At 30.2% G+C, this 19,718-nt stretch overlaps 2 protein-coding genes across 2 annotated transcripts in view; one reads left to right on the forward strand and one right to left on the reverse strand.

Moving 5' to 3' along the window:
- The first annotated feature begins 697 nt into the window (after positions 1 to 697).
- Positions 698 to 1,684, forward strand: LOC131805843 (epidermal growth factor-like protein). Its single transcript, XM_059129531.1, has 3 exons — positions 698 to 828; positions 908 to 1,105; positions 1,164 to 1,684. Exons 1-3 carry the CDS (start codon positions 734 to 736, stop codon positions 1,420 to 1,422), a joined length of 552 nt encoding a protein of 183 aa, XP_058985514.1. The 5' UTR covers positions 698 to 733; the 3' UTR covers positions 1,423 to 1,684.
- A 10,973-nt stretch (positions 1,685 to 12,657) lies between these two features.
- Positions 12,658 to 19,718, reverse strand: part of LOC101896960 (uncharacterized) — a 66,464-nt gene continuing 59,403 nt past the window's right edge. The window contains exons 4-6 of the mRNA XM_059129538.1: positions 16,965 to 17,866; positions 16,482 to 16,850; positions 12,658 to 12,925 (exon numbers count right to left, since the gene is read on the reverse strand). Of these exons, the coding sequence (XP_058985521.1) occupies positions 12,690 to 12,925; positions 16,482 to 16,850; positions 16,965 to 17,866 (1,507 nt within the window). The 3' untranslated portion in view covers positions 12,658 to 12,689. The remainder of the gene's footprint in view (positions 12,926 to 16,481; positions 16,851 to 16,964; positions 17,867 to 19,718) is intronic.

Here is a 19,718-nt window from a genome sequence, read left to right on the forward strand (position 1 = left end):
AGCGTGGAATTTTTAGAAATTATTTTTTTTAATATATTAATAGGCGTTGATTTTTTAAAAATTATTTTTTAAATATTTTAATAAGCGGGGATTTTTTAAAAATTATTTTTTTAAATATATTAATAAGCGTGGATTTTTTAAAAATTATTTCTTTTTTCATTTCTTTTATTTCTTTTTTTAAATATATTAATAAGCGTGGATTTTTTAAAAATTATTTTTTTAAATATATTAATAAGCGTTGATTTTTTAAAAATTATTTTTTTAAATATATTAATGAGCGTGGATTTTTTAAAAATTATTTTTTTAAAAATATTAATAAGCGTGGATTTTTTAAAAATTATTTTTTTAAATATATTAATAAGCGTGGATTTTTTAAAAATTATTTTTTTAAATATATTAATAAGCGTGGATTTTTTAAAAATTATTTTTTTAAATATATTAATAAGCGTGGATTTTTTAAAAATTATTTTTTTAAATATATTAATAAGCGTGGATTTTTTAAAAATTATTTTTTTAAATATATTAATAAGCGTGGATTTTTTAAAAATTATTTTTTTAAATATATTAATAAGCGTGGATTTTTTAAAAATTATTTTTTTAAATATATTAATAAGCGTGGATTTTTTAAAAATTATTTTTTTAAATATAATTTTTTTAAAATTACGTTTTAAATATATTAATAAATGGCTGGAGGGTTTGGGTTGCCAGCCCGTATGTCAACCCCATTGTGGTTATGGCCGCTGTGTGGCACCCCAAAAATGTGAATGTTTTCCGGGCTACATCAAGCGCCGGGGGAGGGAAATTTGTGAATCAGAATGCTATGCGTATGTATGTGTGAGAATATGGCGATGAACCCAACAATTTCTCTAAGAATTTCCATTTTTTTCCTTTCTTCCCGCTCCTTCAGCAACTGTGCCAATGGCTTCTGTGAGTCACCCTACAAATGTCAATGCCATGTGGGTTTTACCTATGATCCCCAAAGTCAAAATTGCCTACCCCTGTGTCCAGATGCCTGTGAGCATGGCGTGTGCCTAGCACCGGGCATATGTCGATGTTTTGAGGGTTACTATCTTTGGTACAATACCTGCAAGCCGATCTGTGAAAAGTAATTCCTTTAGAAATTAAAATAAAATTTCCGATTTTTATAATTTCTCTATTTTCAGTGGCTGTGGCCTCTATGGCCATTGTGTGGCTCCAAATATATGTGCCTGTGGTCCAGGACATCAACATTGTTTGGATGGTGGCAGCTGTAGTCCAAGGGGTCATTGTCAGTGTCCCCAGGGTATGAATCATTTTATTGATCGTTGCATATATTCGGCCACAATGGAGAATCTGATTTTTAGCATGGCTGAGAGGAGACATTTCGATAGGGAATTGAAAAATGAATTTGAGGCTATTATTGGTCGAATGTTTCAGTTCTAATTTTGGGGCCATGGAAATTATAAGCCAATGTGTTAATAGAATAACAAAAATTCCTATATTTATTTAAAAATATTTAAAAATTATTTTTTCAATAGATTTATAATCGTGGACTTTTTAAAAATTATTTTTTTTCAATATAGTAATAAGCGTGGCTTTTTTAAAAATTATTTTTTTAAATATATTAATAAGCGTTGGATTTTTTAAAAATTATTTTTTCAATAGATTTATAATCCAAAAATTATTTTTTTAAATTAATTAATAAGCGTGGATTTTTAAAAATTATTTTTTTAAATATAGTAATAAGCGTGGCTTTTTTAAAAATTATTTTTTTAAATATATTAATAAGCGTTGGATTTTTTAAAAATTATTTTTTCAATAGATTTATAATCTAAAAATTATTTTTTTAAATTAATTAATAAGCGTGGATTTTTAAAAATTATTTTTTTAAATATAGTAATAAGCGTGGCTTTTTTAAAAATTATTTTTTTAAATTAATTAATAAGCGTGGATTTTTAAAAATTATTTTTTTAAATATATTAATAAGCGTGGAATTTTTAGAAATTATTTTTTTTAATATATTAATAGGCGTTGATTTTTTAAAAATTATTTTTTAAATATTTTAATAAGCGGGGATTTTTTAAAAATTATTTTTTTAAATATATTAATAAGCGTGGATTTTTTAAAAATTATTTCTTTTTTCATTTCTTTTATTTCTTTTTTTAAATATATTAATAAGCGTGGATTTTTTAAAAATTATTTTTTTAAATATATTAATAAGCGTTGATTTTTTAAAAATTATTTTTTTAAATATATTAATGAGCGTGGATTTTTTAAAAATTATTTTTTTAAAAATATTAATAAGCGTGGATTTTTTAAAAATTATTTTTTTAAATATATTAATAAGCGTGGATTTTTTAAAAATTATTTTTTTAAATATATTAATAAGCGTGGATTTTTTAAAAATTATTTTTTTAAATATATTAATAAGCGTTGATTTTTTAAAAATTATTTTTTTAAATATATTAATAAGCGTGGATTTTTTAAAAATTATTTTTTTAAATATATTAATAAGCGTGGATTTTTTAAAAATTATTTTTTTAAATATATTAATAAGCGTGGATTTTTTAAAAATTATTTTTTTAAATATAATTTTTTTAAAATTACGTTTTAAATATATTAATAAAGGTAGATTTTTTAAAAATTATATTTTTTTTAATTATTTTTTAAATATATTAACAAGCGTGGATTTTTTAAATTATTTTTTAAATATATTAATAAGCGTGGATTTTTTAAAAATTATTTTGTAAATTATTTTTTAAATATATTAATAAGCGTGGATTTTTTAAAAATTATTTTTTAAATTATTTTTTAAATATATTAATAAGCGTGGATTTTTTTAAAAATTATTTTTTAAATATATTAATAAGCGTGGATTTTTTAAAAATTATTTTTTAAATATATTAATAAGCGTGGATTTTTTAAAAATTATTTTTTAAATATATTAATAAGCGTGGATTTTTTAAAAATTATTTTTTAAATTATTTTTTAAATATATATATATATATATAAAAATTATTTTTTAAATTATTTTTTAAATATATTAATAAGCGTGGATTTTTTAAAAATTATTTTTTAAATATATTAATAAGCGTGGATTTTTTAAAAATTATTTTTTAAATTATTTTTTAAATATATTAATAAGCGTGGATTTTTTAAAAATTATTTTTTAAATTATTTTTTAAATATATTAATAAGCGTGGATTTTTTAAAAATTATTTTTTAAATTATTTTTAAATATATTAATAAGCGTGGATTTTTTAAAAATTATTTTTTAATTTATTTTTTAAATATATTAATAAGCGTGGATTTTTTAAAAATTATTTTTTAAATTATTTTTTAAATATATTAATAAGCGTGGATTTTTTAAAAATTATTTTTTAAATTATTTTTTAAATATATTAATAAGCGTGGATTTTTTAAAAATTATTTTTTAAATTATTTTTTAAATATATTAATAAGCGTGGATTTTTTAAAAATTATTTTTTAAATTATTTTTTAAATATATTAATAAGCGTGGATTTTTTAAAAATTATTTTTTAAATTATTTTTTAAATATATTAATAAGCGTGGATTTTTTAAAAATTATTAATTAAATGTATTAATAAGCGTAGATTTTTTAAAAAATATTTTTTAAATATATTAATAAGCGTAGATTTTTTAAAAAATATTTTTTTTAAATATATTAATCAGCATGGATTTTTTATATATTTTTTTTTAATATATTTATAAGCGTATTAATCGTGGATTTGTTAAAAATTATTTTTTCAATAGATTTTAATCGTGGATGTTTTAAAAATGATTTTTTTAAATATATTTATAAGCGTGGATTTTTTAAAAATTATTTTTTAAATTATTTTTTAAATATATTAATAAGCGTGGATTTTTTAAAAATTATTTTTTAAATTATTTTTTAAATATATTAATAAGCGTGGATTTTTTAAAAATTATTTTTTAAATTATTTTTTAAATATATTAATAAGCGTGGATTTTTTAAAAATTATTTTTTAAATTATTTTTTAAATATATTAATAAGCGTGGATTTTTTAAAAATTATTTTTTAAATTATTTTTTAAATATATTAATAAGCGTGGATTTTTTAAAAATTATTTTTTAAATTATTTTTTAAATATATTAATAAGCGTGGATTTTTTAAAAATTATTTTTTAAATTATTTTTTGAATATATTAATAAGCGTGGATTTTTTAAAAATTATTAATTTAATGTATTAATAAGCGTAGATTTTTTAAAAAATATTTTTTAAATATATTAATAAGCGTAGATTTTTTAAAAAATATTTTTTTTAAATATATTAATCAGCATGGATTTTTTATATATTTTTTTTTAATATATTTATAAGCGTATTAATCGTGGATTTGTTAAAAATTATTTTTTCAATAGATTTTAATCGTGGATGTTTTAAAAATGATTTTTTTAAATGTATTTATAAGCGTGGATTTTTTAAAAATTATTTTTTTTTTAATATATTAATAAGTGTGGAATTTTTAAAAATTATTTTTTCAATAGATTTATAAGCGTGGATTTTTTAAAAATTATTTTTTTAAATATACTAATAAGCGTGGATTTTTTAAAAATTATTTTTTAAATATATTAATAAGCGTGGATTTTTTAAAAGTTATTTTTTCAATAGATTTATAATCGTGGATTTTTTAAAAATTATTTTTTAAATATATTAATAAGCGTGGATTTTTTAAAAGTTATTTTTTCAATAGATTTATAATCGTGGATTTTTTAAAAATTATTTTTAAATATATTAATAAGCGTGGATTTTTTAAAAGTTATTTTTTCAATAGATTTATAATCGTGGATTTTTTAAAAATTATTTTTTAAATATATTAATAAGCGTGGATTTTTTAAAAAATATTTTTTAAATATATTAATAAGCGTGGATTTTTTAAAAATTATTTTTTCAATAGATTTATAATCGTGGATTTTTTAAAAATTATTTTTTAAATATATTAATAAGCGTGGATTTTTTAAAAATTATTTTTTAAATATATTAATAAGCGTGGATTTTTTAAAAATTATTTTTTTTTAAATATATTAATAAGCGTGGATTTTTTAAAAATTATTTTTTTAAACATATGAATAAGCGTGGATTTTTTAAAAGTTATTTTTTTAATATATTAATGAGCGTGGATTTTTTAAAAATTATTTTTTTAAATATATTAATAAGCGTGGATTTTTTAAAAATTATTTTTTTTAAATATATTAATAAGCATGGATTTTTTAAAAATTATTTTTTTTAAATATATTAATAAGCGTGGATTTTTTAAAAATTATTTTTTTAAATATATTAATAAGCATGGATTTTTTAAAAATTATTTTTTTAAATATATTAATAAGCGTGGATTTTTTAAAAATTATTTTTTCAAATATATTAAGAAGCGTGGATTTTTTAAAAATTATTTTTTCAAATATATTAAAAAGTGTGGATTTTTTAAAAATTATTTTTTTAAATATATTAATAAGCGTGGATTTTTTAAAAATTATTTTTTTAAATATATTGATATTATTTTTTCAATAGATTTATAATCGTGGATTTTTTAAAAATTATTTTTTTAAATATATTAATAAGCGTGAATTTTTTAAAAATTATTTTTTTTAAGTTATTAATAAGCGTGGAGTTTTAAAAATTATTTTTTTAAATATATTAAAAAGCGTGGATTTTTTAAAAATTATTTTTTCAAATATATTAATAAGCGTGGATTTTTTAAAAATTATTTTTTTAAATATATTAATAAGCGTGGATTTTTTAAAAATTATTTTTTCAAATATATTAAAAAGTGTGGATTTTTTAAAAATTATTTTTTTAAATATATTAATAAGCGTGGATTTTTTAAAAATTATTTTTTTTAAATATATTGATATTATTTTTTCAATAGATTTATAATCGTGGATTTTTTAAAAATTATTTTTTTAAATATATTAATAAGCGTGGATTTTTTAAAAATTATTTTTTTAAATATATTAATAAGCGTGGATTTTTTAAAAATTATCTTTTTAAATATATTAATAAGCGTGGATTTTTTAAAAATTATTTTTTTTAAATATATTAATAAGCGTGGATTTTTAAAAATTAGTTTTTTAAATATATTAATAAGCGTGGATTTTTTAAAAATTATTTTTTTAAATATATTAATAAGCGTGGATTTTTTAAAAATAATTTTTTTAAATATATTAATAAGCGTGGATTTTTTAAAAATTATCTTTTTAAATATATTAATAAGCGTGGATTTTTTAAAAATTATTTTTTTTAAATATATTAATAAGCGTGGATTTTTAAAAATTAGTTTTTTAAATATATTAATAAGCGTGGATTTTTTAAAAATTATTTTTTTAAATATATTAATAAGCGTGGATTTTTTAAAAATTATCTTTTTAAATATATTAATAAGCGTGGATTTTTTAAAAATTATTTTTTTTTAAATATATTAATAAGCGTGGATTTTTAAAAATTAGTTTTTAAATATATTAATAAGCGTGGATTTTTTAAAAATTATTTTTTTAAATATATTAATAAGCGTGGATTTTTTAAAAATTATTTTTTTAAATATATTAATAAGCGTGGATTTTTTAAAAATTATTTTTTTAAATATATTAATAAGCGTGGATTTTTTAAAAATTATTTTTTTAAATATATTAATAAGCGTGGATTTTTTAAAAATTATTTTTTAAATATACTAATAAGCGTGGATTTTTTAAAAATTATTTTTTTAAATATATTAATAAGCGTGGATTTTTTAAAAATTATTTTTTTAAATATATTAATAAGCGTGGATTTTTTAAAAATTATTTTTTTAAATATATTAATAAGCGTGGATTTTTTAAAAATTATTTTTTTAAATATATTAATAAGCGTGGATTTTTTAAAAATTATTTTTTTAAATATATTAATAAGCGCGGATTTTTTAAAAATTATTTTTTTAAATATATTAATAAGCGTGGATTTTTTAAAAATTATTTTTTTAAATATGTTAATAAGCGTGGATTTTTTAAAAATTATTTTTTTAAATATATTAATAAGCGTGGATTTTTTAAAAATGATTTCTTCAATAGATTTATAATCGTGGATTTTTTAAAAATGATTTCTTCAATAGATTTATAATCGTGGATTTTTAAAAAATTAGTTTTTTAAATATATTAATAAGCGTGGATTTTTTAAAATTTATTTTTTTAAATATATTAACAAGCGTGGATTTTTTAAAAATTATTTTTTTAAATATATTAATAAGTGTGGATTTTTTAAAAATTAGTTTTTTAAATATGCTAATAAGCGTGGATTTTTTAAAAATTATTTTTTTAAATATATTAATAAGTGTGGATTTTTTAAAAATTATTTTTTCAATAGATTTATAATCGTGGATTTTTTAAAAATTATTTTTTCAATAGATTTATAATCGTGGATTTTTAAAAAATTATTTTTTTAAATATATTAATAAGCGTGGATTTTTTAAAATTTATTTTTTTAAATATATTAATAAGCGTGGATTTTTTAAAAATTATTTTTTCAATAGATTTATAATCGTGGATTTTTTAAAAATTATTTTTTCAATAGATTTATAATCGTGGATTTTTTAAAAATTATTTTTTCAATAGATTTATAATCGTGGATTTTTAAAAAATTATTATTTTAAATATATTAATAAGCGTGGATTTTTTAAAATTTATTTTTTTAAATATATTAATAAGCGTGGATTTTTTAAAAATTATTTTTTTTAAATATATTAATATGCGTGGATTTTTTAAAAATTATTTTTTTAAATGTATTAATAAGCGTGGATTATTTAAAAATTATTTTGTCAATTATTTTTGTTGGTAATTAGATTATTGTAACAGATGTTACATTGTATTGGCAACTCGATCTTAACATCGAATACGACTCTGCAACCCAATCGCATATTTGTTTTATCCTAATTCCTTTTTAGCTTTACATTGTCTTATGTTTTCTACTACTGTTTAGTTCAATAAACGAATTCACTGAATACGGTCGTGTGTTTTATTCTAACAGAAGGTTTAGTTTCAACAAAGGTTATGGGCCCAGAGCCACGCGTTATACTGTGAGAAAAATATTGATTAAGAATATTGTTTTTATAAAAAAAAAAAAAAAATGAATTCAGTAGCTAACGTGGAGAAATTGGACAGTGAGAATTATACAACATGGTCCATACAAATGAAAAGTTTGCTGATAACTTTGGATATGTGGAATGTGATTCAGGAACAGTGTCCAACGGATGAATCCAAAAAGGCCAATTGGATAGCAATTGATCAAAAGGCTCTGGCAGTGATTAATTTAAGTGTGAAGCCGAGTGAGTTAATAACATTAAAGATTGCACAACTGCCAAGGGTGCATGGAACACTTTGTGTGGACTGTACAAGGCCAACACGGCATGTAGAAAAGTAAATCTCTTTAAAAGATTGGTACGTTTCAAAATTAGCTCTGGTCAACGGCTGTCATCACAAATCGGAGAATTCCGAGGCATAATAGACGACCTGAAAAGTATTGGTTTGGAGTTGAACGACGATTTTGTTGCTGTATTGCTGCTGTGCGCTCTACCAGAAGATATGGAAAATTTTGTTGTTGCTGTCGAGAGCAGAGACGAGTTGCCTGGTATAGAGCAGCTCATTTCAAAAGTTCTTGAGGAGGAACGTCGACAAGGCGACAAGAACGGTGGTGAGGACAAGGTGTTTTCGGCAAACGAGAGAAATAAACACGACAAGCGTAATCGGAGCAACAAATTCGGGGGAAAAAATAACAACGCAAAGGCTGAGAAAGACTTTAAGCACAGCAACGTTAAATGCTACAAATGTGGACAGCTAGGCCACATTCGTGCTCAGTGCAAGAAAAGCAATGATGAGTCGGTTGCGTCGGCGTTTAATGCTGTTGACAAAAATGTAAGCAACAGCGCATGGATTTTAGACAGCGGTGCTTCATCGCATATGAGCAGTCGCAGAGAATATTTTCAAGAATTTGAGCAAAAGAGACAAACAATTTTGTTGGCTGACGGAGACGAAGTGTACGCAGAGGGAAGAGGAACGGTCGTTATGAAAACGAAATATATGAAAATAACACTGATGAATGTTTTGTTTGTTCCCTCTCTACACTCAAATTTTTTGTCTATTAGCAAATTTATCGAGGCTGGTCATACGGTACATTTTGCAAAATTCGGTGCGACTATCATGAGCAAGGCAAATAGAAAAATGATGTATGCGTCAAAGAAGAACGGTATATTTTTTGCAGAGTACGAAAAAGTAAACACGGCTGAGTGTTTGAATAACGTCGGAAAAGGAGGTGATTTTGAGAGATGGCATTCTCGTTTCGGTCATCTTAATAGCAGAGATTTGAATTCTCTGAGCAGCAAGGGTATGGTCAGGGGGCTGGATTTAAAAATGCCCAAAGATTTTAAATGTATGACCTGTGCTGTTGGTAAAATTTCAACGAAATCTTTCCCTTCGTACTCTCAAGTAAATACAAAGGCGGTTCTGGAATTGGTACACACTGACTTATGTGGGCCTTTTAGAGTTCGCTCTCAAGGTGGTGCTTTGTATTTAATGACAATCACGGATGACTATTCCAGATTTATATTTACTTATTTTTTGAAAAATAAATGTGATGCCTTTGAGGTTTTCAAACTTTTTACTGCGATGGCGGAGAAGCAGAGTGGCCGCAAATTGATGAAAGTGAGAAGCGATAATGGAAAAGAGTACTTAAACAGTCGTTTCAAAGAATTCTTCGAAAAAAACGGAGTGCTACACCAGACGACCATCAGTCACACGCCACAGCAGAACGGCGTGGCAGAGCGCGCAAACAGAACGTTGATCGAAATGGCTCGGTGTATGCTGCATGAATCGGGTCTGCCGCCAGGATTATGGGCAGAGGCTGTCAACACAGCTGCATACATTAGAAACAGAAGCCCAACGAAAGTTTTAGGAGAGGTAACACCGTATGAAAAATGGTACAGCAAGAAACCGTCGGTTGCGCATTTTAAGACGTTTGGCTGCGACGCTGTAGTCTTGCAGAAACAACGCACTGGAGGAAAATTAGAACCGAAGGGAGTAAAAATGAAGTTCGTCGGTTACGAAAATTTTTCGAAGGGGTATCGTTTATTCAACACGGAGAGAAGAGAGATCGTCAAGGCAAGAGACGTTATATTTTTTGAGAGCTCATTCGAGAATGCGGAGAGCACTAGCAAAACCGTCGATGAGTTGAATGTAAATATTTTCTACCCCGCAAACGAAATTGATGGTGGCGATGCTAGCAATGACGTAGCAACAGACGATGTACAGCAAGACGACAACTTCGAAACGGCAAGCGAAGAAGAAACACAATATGAGAGTGAAACCGAAATAGAACAAAGCGATGCTGGCGGTACACAGAGTAACGAAACTCAATTGAAAAGAGGACGGGGAAGACCAAAACTAATAAGAACTAAAATGAAAGGACGCCCGAGAAAAGTGTACGTAACAGACAGAGAATTACTCAATACCATCGTAGAAGACCCTCAAACGCTGAAAGAGGCATTGAAATCAGACGAAGCTGATGAGTGGAAAAAAGCCATGAATGCCGAATATCAGTCGATAATAAAGAACAAGACATGGGATTTGATTGACAGGCCAAAATCTGGAAATATTATTGGTTCGAAATGGGTGTTTTCCATAAAAAGAAGAGCTGACGGAACGGTGGAGAGATATAAGGCGAGGTTGGTAGCTCAGGGGTGTTCCCAGCGATATCAAGTGGACTACCATGAAACATTTGCGCCTGTGGTACGTCACTCAACCATTCGAATTGTTTTGGCTTTGGCTGTTCAGCATGAGTTATTGATTCATCATATCGACATAGTGGCAGCGTACTTAAACGGCGACCTCGAGGATGACGTTTACATGGAGCAACCACCAATGTTTAAAGATCCCAACAATGAGAGGAAAGTATGCAAATTGAAAAAAGCATTGTATGGTTTGCGTCAGGCAGGTAGAGAGTGGAATAGAAAAGTAACGGAAATTATTCTCTCAATGAATTTTCAACGATGCCAAACGGACAACTGTGTTTACTTTCAAAGGGACGGTGACTGCATTGTTATAATTGCTCTGTATGTGGATGACATGATTCTGGCTGCGTCGACGAAAGAGAAGATAAACGAAATCATAACAAAACTTAATAATGAAGTTGAAGCAGATGATCGCGGTCCGATTTCTTTTTATCTTGGAATGCAAATTGAGAGAGATGGAGAAAGAGGCTCTATTCGCATTCATCAGGAGGAATACACAAAACAATTGCTACAGAATTGGGGGATGCAGAATTCGAAACCTGTATCAACACCATGGGCTAATGGCACAACTTTAAGCAAATGTGAAGGCGACGGGTGCGAGTACAATATGAAAGAATATCAAAGCTTGATTGGAAGTCTTATGTACTTGGCTGTTATATCCAGGCCGGATATATCCCATGTTGTGTCAAGGCTGTCACAATTTAACTCCCACCCTCATGCTGAACATATGCAGGCTGCAAAATACTTGTTGCGTTATTTAGTTAAACATCCTGGTGGTAAGATCACTTACACTAAAAATGGTCAGAATGTTTTCTGTTTTACAGATGCTGATTGGGGATGCGACTCATGCGACCGCAGGTCATTCTCTGGGTTTGTTATGTTCCTAACAAACGGTGCAGTAGCATGGGAGTCCCGTAAGCAATCTGTAGTCGCACTTAGTTCAATGGAGGCTGAGTACGTGGCTCTATGTCAAGGGGCCAAGGAAGTAATTTTCACGAGAAGTCTGCTTCGTGAAATGTGTTTTGCTGAATATGTTCGAGAACCTACGAGTATTTACTGCGACAACCAAGGGGCAAATTTTATGGTTAGAAATCCGGCTGTACATAAACGCAGTAAACACATTGACATAAAATACCACTACATAAGAGACAAATACAACGAAGGTTCTGTTGATGTGGAATATATACCTTCAGAGGAGAACGCAGCTGACATATTCACAAAAGTCTTGATGAAGCAGAAACATGTTGTGGCATGTGAACTTTTGAAATTAGAATTGTAATTGGAATTTTATTACATTGGAATTAATTTTGAATTTGAATTGAGGAATTTTAAAGTAAATTGAAATGAATTTTTGTAAATGCATTTGGGTTGAGCCGGGATATGTTGGTAATTAGATTATTGTAACAGATGTTACATTGTATTGGCAACTCGATCTTAACATCGAATACGACTCTGCAACCCAATCGCATATTTGTTTTATCCTAATTCCTTTTTAGCTTTACATTGTCTTATGTTTTCTACTACTGTTTAGTTCAATAAACGAATTCACTGAATACGGTCGTGTGTTTTATTCTAACAGAAGGTTTAGTTTCAACAATTTTTTTTTTTTATTTATTTTTTCAGATTTTTTTTTTATTTAATTTATTTTTTTAATTATTTTTTTAATTATTTTTTCAATATATCTTACCCATTGTACCCCTTTCTCTTTATCCCCATCATTCTCTCCCAATTTCTCTCTCCCTAAAAACGTTCATTAATTTTAATTATTTTTTATTTTTATTTATTAAATTCGACTTTTATTAATTCAAAATCAAATTTCAAACATTTACAAAATTATAAAAAATAAAAAAAATTATTGTTTCTTTTGAAAAATATAAATCTAAAAATTATATATAAATATTTGCACATTAATTATTTGTTTACTTATATATGGGTGATCTTATGTGTGTGAGTATGTTGTGGCACTTGAAGATATTTTGTATTTTGTGGTGGAATTATTAAATGCGAGACGTGATGAGTGGCGGTAGCTGCAGACGGCGGCGACTGGGCAACATGTCCTGGCTGTAGAGTGTGAGTGTGATGAGAGCCTGCTTGAAGTTGCGCATGAGTTGGTGGTTGGTTAAATGAGCCAAAATGTTGCAACTGTTGTTGTTGTTGTAGCAGTTTTACACGTTCTGTTGTTTTTTCCGACTAATCTGGTTCTTCCTCAATGTCCAGGTTTAGGAATTCTGCTACCTTTATGGGCTGTAGCCATAGATCCTCTGGACGGAGTTGGGTAGGCTTGGCAGGACAATTAAACAAATGCAGCGTGTTGTGCGGGCCTGTATCACACGCTGGGCAGGCGTTCCGCACATCCTCATCAATTCGTGCCCAATACGAATTGAGACGGCTGCACCATCCTGAACGTAGTTGGGCCAAAACTACCCTGGTTTGCCTAGGCAGCCGACGTTCTTCAGCTGCAATGGATGGGGGGTGGACTCCGAGTATGGCATTCATACTGTAATTATTGACTACCTCTGCGACTGCATCAGTATGAATGCTATTCAGACCTGCTTGATAGGCTTCATGATCTAGAGGCTCTCTCTTATATCGCTGGACCTCTCTCTCTAGATCGTGCAGGTCCTTCCTGACACGCCTGGGTGGGGGAGTTCTATCCACCATATGGTGGTTAGGGTGACTCCCGCGATAACACCCAAGCAGGTACTGCAACGAAAGCATATGATTATGCTGACGTAAGGGAAGAACCTTCGTCTCCTCATGTAAGTGGTCCACAGGCGTCATGAGGAGGCACCCTGTTGCAGTTCTCAGGGCGGCATTCTGGCAGGTCTGAATACATTTCCACTGCGTTGCACTTGTATTCGCCGACCACACTGGAGCCGCATAGCTAACCACAGACCGACCTATCGCTTTATAAGAGGTCAACAAGGTTTCTTTATCCGCACCCCAAGTGCTGCCGGCTAGCGCCTTGAGGACCTTGTTCCTACTTTTCATTTTATCGCAAATAGCTGTGGCTTGCGCGGAAGACTTGAACATGCTATCGAATGTGACCCCAAGAATTTTGGGGTAGTTGGTGGTCGGAATTATATGCCCCTCGACCTGCACATTCAGCTGTGTTCTCATCTCCGCAGTCCATGTGGTAAATAGTGTGGCCGTCGATTTAGTGGCGGATATTTTCATATTCCTCGCGTGGAAGAAGGCGGCAAGCTCCGCGAGATAATTATTCACCCTGACACATATGTCATCAACTACAGGACCCGACGCCATGATCGTACAATCATCCGCATAAGTTACGATCTCGATGCCGTCTGGAGGGCGCGGAATTCCGGAAAGGTAGAGGTTAAACAGTTCCGGAGATATCACCCCACCTTGGGGAACTCCCTGTTTCACTCTACGAGGCTTGGACTTCTTATTCCGGAATTCCACGTACGACTGGCGTCCACACATATAGTTGACTATCCAACGTTTCAAACTTGGCCGGAGGGTAGTGTTCTCAACGTCCTCGAACAGCGTGGCATGGTTGACCGTATCAAAGGCCTTTGATAGGTCGAGAGCCACCACTACTGTTCTGTGGCACGGCCTGTTCTGGTTGAGTCCTCGACTGATATGTGTGGATATGGCGTGCAATGCTGTTGTAGTGCTATGTAGTGGACGGAAACCGTGTTGATGGTTAGCAACTGAATAGCTTCCTCTGATACTGGGGAGGAGTAAGGCCTCGAGAGTCTTTGCTACTGGCGACAAAAGCGAAATTGGCCTGTATGATTCGCCTTTGCTGGCATCCTTGCCAGGCTTCAGTAGCGGGACCACCCTGCCCATTTTCCAGGCTTCGGGAACTATGTGGGTGGCTAACGACAAGTTAAGGACTTTGGTTAAATACTCAACTCCCGGCGTATCCAGTTGCTTCAACATTACCATTGATATTCCGTCCGGGCCCAACGCTTTAGATGACTTAGCGTTTCGGATGACATTCGCAACATCACCCATCGTAAACTGTGGAGGTACATCCTCGGCGGGAAGAGCTCTTATACGACGTAGTACTCTTCGCCTCGCCCTATCACTCTCGGGGTGCTCGACAAATTGGCGGCTAAAACAGCCAGCGCACCTCTTCGGATCAGTCACAGTTACGTCGTTAAATGTGACTGCTGTCCTATCATCCTTTTTCCCAGGGTTCGAGAGTGACTTTACCGTTACCCACAGTTTACTCAAATCGGTTCCGATGTTGCAACACTTCAGATGGTCTAGCCACTTTTTCCGCTTATGCTCCTGTACCAACCGGTTGACTTCCACTGTCAGTTCACTGACTCTGGGATCAGTAGGGTTGGTACGTCGGAGCTCATCACGCTCATTCGCTAATCCCGCTGCCTCTGCTGGGAAATTTGGTCTTACTTCGGGTATTCGACCAGCAGGTATATAGCGAGCGGCTGCAGCTTTGATGATGTCCCGGAAAATCCTTTCAGCTACCCGAACATCAGAAGGATTGGGCAGTTCTCTGAAGCGAAGGTTGGTGAACTCTCTGAACTCGGGCCAGTGGGCTTTCCCATGGTTAAGGAAAGTGCGGCGTTCAGAGGTTATGAAATCGGGCGATCTGCTGATGGAGACGATTATCGGGAGATGGTCTGAGCCAAGAGAAATGACGGGTTGCCAAGTCACGTCATTTATCAGACCGGGTGACACGATGGTTAAGTCTGGCGAACTGTGACACTCTCCTCTTATTCGGGTGGGGGCATCCTCGTTTACCGTGCAAAATGTGGAGCAGTCAATCTGCTCTGCCAACGCTGATCCCCTCTGGTCATTACCTAGGACGGAATGCCACAACTCATGGTGGGCATTGAAGTCCCCTAGTACCAGGCGGTTATTGCCTTCCAAAAGTGGGCTTATATTAGGCAAGTAACGCGGTTCACAGCTATTAACCGGCGGGATATACACATTAAGCACCTCTACCTCGGCAGTACCACACTTGACTGCTACCCCCATACACTCCATGTACGGGTCACTAGAGACTAGCTCAAGCGAGATAGGTCTGTATTGAACAGAATGGTGTATCAGGAACGCTAATCCCCCACCTCCACTTCTGGTGCGATCTTTCCTCAATACGTTGTAACCATTGCAACGTTGTAAGCTACAATTTTCATTGAGCTTGGTTTCCTGCACCGCTGCGATCTTGATATTCCTCCGATTCATAAAATCCACTATCTCATCAATTTTACCTCGGAGTCCGTTGCAATTGAACTGCAAGAACGATGCATTGTCCGGAATTGGAACAGCAACATGTGGCGTTAAGTGCTGCGGTAAAGGTTGCTGTTCTGGAGACTGCGGGGGAGTTCCATACTCCGACGACGACTCGGAAGTTGACGACGAGGTCGTGGACTCACTGGGGACTACGTTGGTGCAGCACGAAGCAACATAGTCCCTATCGCTATAGTCTCGCAACCGGGTTAAACCGGAACAATTTCTAAAATGCACCCATCCTCTGCATCCATTACATCGCACCGAGACTGATCTATGGTGGATGGTGTTTTGGCAAACCGTACAGAACCATGGTCCGGGGTTTTCCTCAAGCCCGGCACGGACCAAAAGAATCCGGAGCAAGCATTCCGGGATGTGCTGCTCCCAAAACAGAAAAATAAACAAACACGAACATGTATACACTGGGTTGGCAGCCGCTGGCCGAAACTGGAGTGTTGTTGTTTCGGGTCAATCCGGTGTCGTAGAACCCGCTGCCGTGGGATTGCAACTGTTGTTGAGCCGGGTTGGGTTGTAACGGCTGGGATTGCTGATGTTGGTGTTGCTGTTGCATCTGCTGCTGCTGAGGTTGGGCCTGACTATGATGCTGTGGTATATAAACATTATGCTGGGTGGAATGATGATGTGGCTTTGTATGTGCGTGGTGTTGCTGATGATGTTGATGATGCTGCATGGCTGTGGGATATCGAATCTCATCGTAAAGATGGGAATCCATGCTACCCTTTCGAGACTTCGGTGTCACCACCGAATACAAAGACTCCTTGCGTGCATAAGCATATGAATTAATGGTGGGTGCGGGTGATATTGAGGAACTATTACTGGGTGAGTCATACAAGTCGGGTCCTGAGGGGAGAAAAAAAAAGAGAAAGAGAGAGGGATAATAAAATTTGTTTAAAAAAATCACAAAAAATGCCTTTGTTTCATTTTCTTCCTGTTCTCCGCAAGACACTTACATACCCTCGATTTTATTGCGCACCATCTGGGTAAAGGCTGGCAGATCCGGCAGGGGCTTGAGAAAACTTTTACCCAGTGTTCCGGTATTGCCGGGCTGCAAGTGGCCGCCGCTATTTAAATCCTGCATATGTTGATCATTGGTGTAGGCCGTCAGAGGTGTGGGCGGTGTAACAATGATGGGGGAATTTAAGTTGGGACTCGGCACCAAGCTGACATTGCGTGCAGCCAAGGCAGCCTCCACCTGGGCCTTTTGTAAATTATAGCGCCTATAGACATAAACCAAACCTATGCCAATGCCAAACATAATCACTAGTAAAATGATCAGAAGCGTTGTAAGCAGACTATTTTCATGATCCGAATTGTGGCTGTCATTGGAATTTTGAGTCTCCTCCTTCTTGGTTGGGTGGCCACCAAAACCGGCCAAATTTAGTTTTTCCTCCTGACTAACATTGTTCTGTTGTCCCGGCCATCCAGTGATGACATGTATCACCTCTGGGGTCTTGGCGGCGGCATGTAAATTATCCAGCAGTCCCTGACCTTGTTGATGGACTATTATTTTGGGGGTGTGAGGTACTTCGGGTTCCTGTTTGATGACAATCACCTCGGGTATAGTTGGCGCCACCGTGGTTACTTCCAAAATCTGGGGTGGCAGGCTTATGGGCTCCGACGTAGTACTCGTGGCTATATTGACAATATTCTTCGCAATTCGATCCAAATTGTGGGTGATGTTAACAATTGTGGAATTTAGCGTGGCAATCATAACATGAGTGGCATTTGGGGCCAAAGTGGGGTCAAGTGCTGGGGAATCACACGCTCCCGTCTGGGGGTGACAGAGCTTGTTTTCACATTCACAGGCCTTGCGACACATTACGCCATAAGTGCCCTTGGGGCAGGGCTTTTCACAGCTGGAAGAAGAGAAAAACAATGAGTTGAGGAGTGAGTTGTAATTAAATTAAAAGCGTGGAGGTTTTAAAGTAAATTTGGGTTTTCAAATTATTTATAAAAGTGATTTTTTAAAAAATAATTTTTCGACATATATATATGCGTGGATTTTGTAAAAATTATTTTTTAATTTCAATTTTTTTATTTTATATACAAAAGCGGATTTTTTAAAAATATTTGTTTTTTTGTGTGGATTTTTTAAATATTTCTTCTTCGTGGATTTATTAAAAATATTTTTTAATAAACGTGGATTTTTTAAGAATATTTCTTAATAAACGTGGAATATTTTTTTTTTTTAATTTTATATAGTGAATTTTTTGTTAAAATTATTTTTTAAATTAATTTTTAAGCGTGTAATTTTTAAATTATTTTTTATTATAAAAATATTTTTTATTTTGTATTATAAAAAATATAAATTATTTTTTATTATGTATATATATTACTATTGTATTTAAACGTGGATTTGTTAAGAAAATATTTTTTAAATTTATATTTAAGCATTGATTTTTTAAAAAATATCTTCAAAATTATGATTTTTCGAAAAAAAAAATATTTTTGCTTTATATTTAAGCGGGGCTTAAAAAAAATATTTTTTAAAATTATATATTAGCGTGAATTTTTTAAAAAATATTTTTTAATTATATTTATGCGTGGATTTTTTAAAATATTTTTTTAAATAATATTTAAACGAGGATTTTTTAAAATATATATTTTTTTAAATAAAATTATATTTAAGCGCGTTTTTTTAAAGCATTTTTTTAAATTAAATTAAGGCGTGGATTTTTTAAATTATATTTAAGCTCATTTTTTTAAAACATTTTTTTTAATTAAATTAAATTTTTAAAATATATTTTGTAAAATTATATTTAATCGTGCATTTTTTAAAACATATTTTTTTGATTTATTTTAGAGCCTTGATTATTTATTATATATTATTATATAAAATTATATTACACCGTTGATCTTTTAAAATATATTTTTTAAAATTATATTTAAGCGAGGATTTTTTAAAAGTACATTTAAACGGGATTTTTTTAAAATATTTTTTTTTGAAATTAAATTAAAATAAGTCGTGGATTTTTTAAAATAATTTTTTTTAAATTAAATTAAGGCGTGGATTTTCTTAATTCTTTTTTTAATTTTGTTGTTGCAATTTGGTCAGGCTTAATCCTTTGATTGTTGTTTTTATAAAAACAACGTTTGTGGTAATGTCTACCATGGGAGCTGATGAGGATTGGTGGCTCTTTCCGAAGCCTAGGTATTCCCTGCCTTACACCCGGGTAAACATTATTATCTTTCTCCACTGAGAAACAACAAACATTAAGCCTGACCATTTTGCAACAACAAAATACTATGGTATCCCGAACAAACAAGCCAACACAGTTCTATTTTTTTTAAACTATATTTAAAAAATATGTATTAAAATTATTTAAAAAAAAATATTTTTCAAAATTAAGATAAAATTAAGATTTTTGTAAGATATATTTTTTGAAATTATTTTTAAGAAAATATTTTTAAAATTATATTTATCAAAGGAAGCTTTATAGAAAATATTTCTTAATATTATATTTTTTAGAAAAATATTTTTTAAAAATATATTTAAGCGGTGGTTATTTTTAAGAAAATATTTTTTAAAATTATATTTAGGCGGGGATTTTTATAAACATATTTTTTTAAATGATATTTAATCGTGGATTTAAAAACAATAATTTATAACTATGCGTGATTTTTTTTTAAAAATACATATTTTTTAATTTTATAATTAAGTGCAGATTTTTTAAAAAATATTTTTTTAATTATATTTTATTGTGAATT

This window comes from Musca domestica, unplaced genomic scaffold (assembly GCF_030504385.1).
Source record: "Musca domestica strain aabys unplaced genomic scaffold, Musca_domestica.polishedcontigs.V.1.1 62, whole genome shotgun sequence".
Classification (NCBI taxonomy): Eukaryota; Metazoa; Arthropoda; class Insecta; order Diptera; family Muscidae; genus Musca; species Musca domestica.